The sequence below is a fragment of the Haliotis asinina genome, chromosome 13 (assembly GCF_037392515.1).
Source record: "Haliotis asinina isolate JCU_RB_2024 chromosome 13, JCU_Hal_asi_v2, whole genome shotgun sequence".
In the NCBI taxonomy this organism is placed as follows: Eukaryota; Metazoa; Mollusca; class Gastropoda; order Lepetellida; family Haliotidae; genus Haliotis; species Haliotis asinina.
In genome coordinates, this window is record NC_090292.1 from 7,642,389 (window position 1) to 7,650,526 (window position 8,138).

The following is an 8,138-nucleotide window of genomic DNA, read 5'->3' on the forward strand; positions in this document are numbered from 1 at the left end:
ATATCGTGAGCATCGATGTAAGCTACTTGGATACGGCGACGTACATGGACCAAGTCAGCCAACGTGGTCAGTTATCACTCGATTCCGCTGTCATATTTGACAAGGATAGGTTGCTGAATATCCGTTCTAATAATTTCAAGGGCCATCGTCCGTTATTGGTTGTCGTAATATTTGGAGTAACGCGTGAAATGTTTCGAAGTTTTGCTCTAATGATCTGACCGGTCGGTTGGTTGTGAGCGAATGTTGTTTTGCTCCGCACTGCCTAGTGGACAACATGTGAATCATAATAATGTTTTCACAGCTTGTGTTTGAAGTTCGTGGGTAAGTACCTCCAGCGTGCTTAAAGTCCAAGACATACGCAATCCATGCTTGTCGTGAAAGGCGACTACCCGGATCGGGTGGTCAAACTGGACTTCATATCCTGACTGAGTAGCTTAATGCTGAAGATGTCGGTCTCTGGAGTAAAACAAGAAACAAACAAACCCTATGCCTGGATCATCGCACAACATTACAGACAAACGCATAATTAAGAAACTAATAATGGTTACTCTCGCCTGTGGTCTTGTGTTCCTTTGGTGCTGGTCGAAAGCGAGTGAGTGAGTGAGGGATTACGACTCTACGTCGCTTTAGCAATATTCCAGCAACATCACGGCGGGGGACATCAGAAATGGGCGTCACACTGTACCCGCGTGTTAGTCGAGCCCCGCCTTTAGCGTGACGAGTGAACGTTTCCACCACTAGGCTACCTCTCCTGCACAAGTGTCATGGATACAGGCGCTACATGAATATCCAAAAATAAATATCCATGTCTGTTATTATTACTGTTATTATTTTATGATATCTTCCAGTGGGGAGGGTCTGTCTTTGCGTGTTCAGCTACATATGTAAATGTCTATATCATCTTTGCGGGAATAGGCACAGGCCAATATCTCCAGGGTTTGTTTGTTTTTGTTTATTTAATACACACCCACACCGTAACAAACTGCTTCTACTACTCATATAAGGAGCCACCACTAACTAGTTCAAATATCCTTACAGCGGATCTTGCCAATACAATTTAAGAATTTGTCCCCAAACAACATGTATTTGTGTTCTTATATTGGGGGGTTCTTACAAGTAAGGCTTTACCGCCTGACATAGTTCGATGGCGGTTTCCACGAGAACGTCCACAGGTTCGTGAAATATTAACACACAAATCCTAAATCTTCATGATCCAGTTATCTCGGCCATCTGTAACTTTCTGAAACTGTTTTCCACTCCGTGATTCATGACTATCGCAATTACTGATAACTTTTTTTTTATTTCGGTTTTAATTTCAGGTTTAAATTTAAACCACGTAATGACGTGTGACGTATTGCATGAATAACCTTTCGGAGTGGTTGTAAGACGGAAACCCGCATCGTGCCAGGACAGGAACGATCAATATCTTCATTATGTACCAGAGTATATATAGAGCCACGCCCCTAGCAACCGTCTCGTCGTCAAACAATGCTCTTGTTTGTAGAAATGTTTGAACACTGTTTAATTTTATCCTAATAACTTACCCGATCGTGTCATTCATAATGACACTGGTGACTGGTGGGTCCACGACTGCTTTCTCCTCCCCACAACGCATGCGCTCACTACAAAAGTCGGCACATATATAAGAACATTGTTTAACAATGCTGTAATAATCGATCCGGCGATGGATCTAATAAGTAGGCTATATAAACCTATATCCACTATAAGTATAAACCTATGTTATTTATTTGTTCAATAGGTTACACAACGAAAAATATAGGTTCTTCAGTATGAGTTATCAATAAAACAACTAGTCCATGTTTTTTGTTCTCACTATCTTGCTGCAGGCTGTTTGATCCAAAACACAGACTTCGCGTATACCTATTGCAGTTCAAATACTGTGTTATTTGTCTTCAAAGAATCTTTGTAGAAATAAAGCCTTTTTTCCGAACAATTTTGTTATTTTCATGTTATTGGAAGTGTTGTTACGACCCGATGCCATTAAGATTATGTGTTTGTGACAATGTGTTTATTATGGTTGTTGTATAACAACTGTTGCCTTGCTGCTAGAACAGAATATTCGTAATAACTAACAACAAATGACTTCCGTTGGTAATGTAACGTTTATTTGTTAGAGGAATGCTTGTGTCAGGAGGAATCGATTTTCTTAGTTTTGGAGAATATTTGTAGCGGAACTGGTGACTGTAGACATCATTTAAAAACCATACTCATTCTCTTTTCTAAAAGTACCACGGTGTGTATTTTTATGACAAGTGCAAGAAAAGCGCCACCCTCAAAGTCAACAGCAACAATGTTATATGTAGATGCCACCACCCAACCCGCATCTATTATGTTGATATACTATGATAGGAGGGCTTGGTTTCATTAAAGCTGCGGCTGTGCATGACAGAATTTTATTGTGCCTAATTTGCACACACATATTTGTCTTGATGATTTTCTTATCAGTCATGTCACAACGCATGACTGAACCAACTTCAGCCAAGGTGTGCTTCTTCAATCAAGATTCAGTACTTGAAGGGTGGGAAACGAGTGTCAACGAAGCGAGGTGCCTAGCAAATAAGCACAGACTTGGCTTTCTTGTTGTTGAGTGAGGGAGTGAGTTTAGTTTTACTCCGCTCTCGGTGGAATTCCAGCTATATGGCGGCTGTATGTCACACAATCCAGTGACTGACATCTTGAGCATCATCAAGGCGGAGAAGAGCAGTCCCACTGAGCGATCGCATGAAATCGGCTGGCCTCAAACAGAAGGCCTTTATCTGATAATCGTCAATGTGTAATTTTGCGCCCAAATATAAGAATAATATGTAAATTATGTAATGAATGTAATGGTACTGTCCAACACCTTGGATAAAAGGAATTGTTGTTTTTTTTCATTTCGCTGAATTCCCTATACCTCTTGTCAGGAAACATACGGATCTCGCTTATGAAATCTCACTTTTCCATCTCACAGACCAAGTTTCCGACACCCCTTTGTTCTTGGTGCCTTAGGTTTGGTAAATCTTAATATCTTGACTGACCATGGGAGAGTACCCGGATGAACTCTGGATGATTCAGAGGCCTGCAGTGTTGAGTAGGCGACACTTTCTCCGAAATGGACCGGACAAGGCCGAGCTCCCTGCCGAAGTCCTGTTTGCTGTCCGGGCTGATCGTAGATGAAACAATGGCCGTGAACTGATGCTGTACTTGAGCAGTCTTACTCGACCTCTGTCTTTTTCTATGTCAGTCTTTAGATAATTGTAAGATTAATAATGTCTCTAGTATATATATATATATTGTAGTTTAAAATATATATTGAAGTCCTGTTTGCTGTCCGGGCTGATCGTAGATGAAACAATGGCCGTGAACTGATGCTGTACTTGAGCAGTCTTACTCGACCTCTGTCTTTTTCTATGTCAGTCTTTAGATAATTGTAAGATTAATAATGTCTCTAGTATATATATATATATTGTAGTTTAAAATATATATTTGTTTGTTTTTCAAGAGAATTATTTCATGTAGAAAATGTACTAGTTGTTGACAATTACAGAAAATCTGGGTCCAAGTATAAATCATCCCGCCAGACAGCCCTAGTTTACGTATCTGACTTAATTGATTTTACCTGAGCTACCCGCCATTGTGCAGTGCTCGGTGGTGTCTGACGGGCGTTAGGTAAACATTTCTGTATGATTTATCGACACCGTAGGGAGATAGATAGGCGTCTTAACCGCGTGGGGACAGTCTAGCGGGGGCATCACGAACAACAGTCTAGTACTGGGGTGGGAGGGGTGCCCTAAAAGGCTGTCGGGGTGGATTGATAGATACGTGAGGTGGGGTGTACTCCACACTGATGTGTGTGTGTGTGTGTGTGTGTGCGTGCGTGTGCGTGTGTATGTGTGTGTGTGTGATCGGCGAGGTTGTACTTATATGTACTTATATGGCATTTTCACGGGGACATAAGAGATAAGCTTGATATATTCCATCTTTGTTGATTCGTTTCTTTGTTTGTTCATATTCGCTGCATTCAGCAATATTACATACAATCCAGTGATCAACAGCATGAGCACCGATCTGCGCTATTGGATACGATGGCGTGTCAGCGAACCGGACCAACCTATTCGTTAGGCGCCTCTTACGCCAGGTTATTGCTGAAATCCAATTTTACAGGTGCTCTTTCGTTTGACCAACTACCGATGCATCATGGACTCTGCATCATAAACATCCTGCCTCGGAAAACACATACGTAAGACGTCATGCCACATCCTTTGTACAAACAAATCTAATAGAACCCCCACCCCAATTCACTCAATCACATCGGCTTTTGGGTGTCTGTGGGGAAGTCTCACGGTTAAAACATTCACTGGTCATACCAAAGACCGGGTTCGTGTCTCACCCGTTTCTGGTGTCTGTAATATTTCTGGATAATTGCTAAACGGTGCGTAAAACCATTCTCGCTATAACTCTACTCTCGCAGCTTGTATTCATTCAGCGTTAAACAACAATCACAACATTGCAGAACAGTGCAGTCGTATCTTTTAATGGGTATGAGGTTATATCCAAATTTATTTGCAGTCAGCTCTGCGGGATTATGCACAGACTAATATCCTCATTTTATGGTGTTTTAAACGCGTCGTAAAGCTATTGTAATAAATACAAATAAAAAAATATACATTTAAAAACAATACAAAAACAACCAAACATAACAAAAACATATGAAAAAAAACAACAACAACAACAACAAAAACCAAAACGAACGTTCTACTTTCTCTTTCTTTTCGCGTGTATCAAATCAAATACAATCCAAACCGGTGGCAACTTTGCACGATATTTGTGAGCTTTGGGCAACACCTACACAATGCTAGTGACGTCACAATGAAAAATACAAAATAGTTACGTCTTATTTTAACAATACCCCCAAGACAACATGTGTGCACTTTCTTCAGTACATACAGAATATGTTTCACATTCATCCTACAGACAAAATAATGGTCGTCAGTGGCCCTGGTCATGTATAAGTGAAAATGTGCCACGGCAAGTCTCATTTTAATCTCAGGCCAAGAATAACAAGACCACTTTTAAAACGGGCATTCTCGAATTTCCGTTTGCAAATGAGACAAAGCTGGGAGAGTGGTCATCGCGATACAATCTTTATTTGAAAAAACATCAAGGCAAATGTATCAATGAACTCGTTTCAGCCTGGTCTTATTGTAAATTATTCAGCGTGGATATCGCTGTCAGGTTGACACTGGTCGCGCACTGTCGCTCACTGGTGATACAAAAAAACCAACCCTGCACAGCTGTTCCCTGTAAGTAGAATGAAATATATTAATTATAAATGTTTTGTTAGTGAGGCCACGAGGATATCTTTATTTCACCCAGTTTCTGATCAAGTCCACTGTGAACTCAAGTCGTTGTAAATGGTGGCGCGTTCGGTTCAAAATGCTCGCCATTGAAACAAAACCCCTCAATGTCATCAAGGTAGATGTTTATTTTTTGGAGAAATATGATCATTATTATGATGGTTATTGTCATCAAATCGTCGCCAGTTGACATGTTATCGTATCCCAGTGGCGTACGTCGATGTTCATGATGTGTGATCACTGGATTGTCTGGTCCAGACTCAGTTATATACAGACCTTCGCCATGTAGCTGAAATATTGCTGAGTGCAACGTAAACCTAAAGCTCACACACTCACTCACTCACTCACTCACTCACTCACCCAAGTGATCATTGCCATAGTCGTCGTTGTCGTCATCGTCATCACAGTAGTGGTAGTAGCAGTGAGTGAGTGAGTTTAGTTTTACGCCATACTCAGCAATATCCCAGGTATGTGTCGGCGGTCTGTAAATAACTCAGTCTAGATCAGACAACCCAGTGATCAACAGCATAAGCATCTATCTGCGCAGTTTGGAACCGATGACATGTATCAACCAACTCGGCGAGCCTGACCACCCGATCCCGTTAGTCGCCTCTTTCGACAAGCATAGTCATCTTTCATGGCAAGCATGGGTTGCTGAAGACCTATTCTAGCCTGAACCTTCATGGGTGGTAGTAGTAGTAGTAGTAGTAGCAGCAGCAGCAGCAGCAGTAGTAGTTGTTGCTGTAATAGTTTCATTATCATTATCTTCATTATTGTGGTAGTATTTTAATTATTATCAGATTAGATATTAGCAGTGCTTGGAGGATAGTCGACGACAATTCGTCATGTCAGCCAGCATTCAACTCCCGGTCTATTGGTTCAGTATCCTCTTCCTCCTTCTCCGCCTCCTCGTTATCATCACCGTTATCACCATCGTTATCATCATCATCATCGTTATCATCATCATCGTTATCACCATCGTTATTATCATCGTTATCATAATCGTCGTTATCACCATCGTTATCAGCATCATCTTTATCAGCATCGTCGTTATCATCATCGTTATTATCATCGTTGTCATAATCGTCGTTATCACCATCGTTATTATCATCGTTATCACCATCGTCGTTATCATCACCATCGTTATCATCGTCGTCGTTATCACCATCGTTATCACCATCGTTATCATCACCATCGTTATCATCATCGTCATTATCACCATCGTTATCATCATTGTTATCATAATCGTCGTTATCACCATCGTTATCAGCATCGTCTTTATCAGCATCGTCGTTATCACCATCGTTATTATCATCGTCGTTATCACCATCGTTATTATCATCGTTATCACCATCGTTATCATCACCATCGTTATCATCATCGTCGTTGTCACCATCGTTATTATCATCGTTATCATCATCGTCGTTATCACCATCGTTATCAGCATCGTCGTTATCAGCATCGTCGTTATCATCATCGTTATCATAATCGTCGTTATCACCATTGTTATCAGCATCGTCTTTATCAGCATCGTCGTTATCAGCATCGTTATCAGCATCGTTATCATAATCGTCGTTATCATAATCGTTATCAGCATCGTCGTTATCATCATCGTTATTATCATCGTTATCATAATCGTCGTTATCACCATCGTCGTTATCACCATCGTTATCAGCATCGTCGTTATCACCATCGTTATTATCATCGTCGTTATTATCATCGTTTTCATAATCGTCGTTATCACCATCGTTATCAGCATCGTCTTTATCATCATCGTCGTTATCACCATCGTTATTATCATCGTTTCATAATCGTCGTTATCACCATCGTTATCAGCATCGTCGTTATCATCATCGTTATTATCATCGTTATCAGCGTCGTCTTTATCAGCATCGTCGTTATCACCATCGTTATTATCATCGTTATCATAATCGTCGTTATCACCATCGTTATCTGCATCGTCTTTATCACCATCGTCGTTATCACCATCGTTATTATCATCGTTATCATAATCGTCGTTATCACCATCGTTATCAGCATCGTCTTTATCAGCATCGTCGTTATCACCATCGTTATTATCATCGTTATCATAATCGTCGTTATCACCATCGTTATCAGCATCGTCTTTATCATCATCGTCGTTATCACCATCGTTGTTATCATCGTTATCATAATCGTCGTTATCACCATCGTTATCAGCATCGTTATCACCATCGTTATCATCATCGTTATCACCATCGTTATCATCACCATCGTTATCATCATCGTCGTTATCACTATCGTTATCATCACCATCGTTATCATCATCGTCGTTATCACCATCGTTATTATCATCGTTATCATCATCGTCGAACTTGAATAATCATATCATTATTAGTAGTATGATCATTTTTTAGTTATCTGATAATTGACGGTATTTGGGGAACAGTCAACGGAAGGCCCTGTTAACATCCTTCATGTCACCCACCATAAGCATACAACTCTGTCGCAAGGGTTCGGCTGAAGGAGCAGTGATATTTAATTTGTTGTGTCCTGAGTCACGCCGCTAATGAGATCAATAACGGTATTTATGTCAACACATATCTACAAATCGATGCCCTGGTTCCAGTTTCTACTTTTGTGTTTGTGCTGGGTGACATTTGCTAATAGTTACAATTATATCTGTTGTATGTTCGCGTACAACAATTTTTCTGTCGAGTGAGAACACGATGTGCATCTTGTATGGTTTTCCCAAGGAAGGAAGGTTCTAATTTGAAACTATAGTTGAAAATATTGAATTAT

The 8,138-nt window shown here is 40.5% G+C and overlaps 1 protein-coding gene across 1 annotated transcript; it reads left to right on the forward strand.

Moving 5' to 3' along the window:
- The first annotated feature begins 6,202 nt into the window (after positions 1-6,202).
- LOC137260399 (uncharacterized) lies at positions 6,203-7,719 on the forward strand. The gene is made up of 2 exons (XM_067798064.1): positions 6,203-7,066; positions 7,114-7,719. Exons 1-2 carry the CDS (start codon positions 6,203-6,205, stop codon positions 7,717-7,719), a joined length of 1,470 nt encoding a protein of 489 aa, XP_067654165.1.
- The last annotated feature ends 419 nt before the right edge of the window (positions 7,720-8,138 follow it).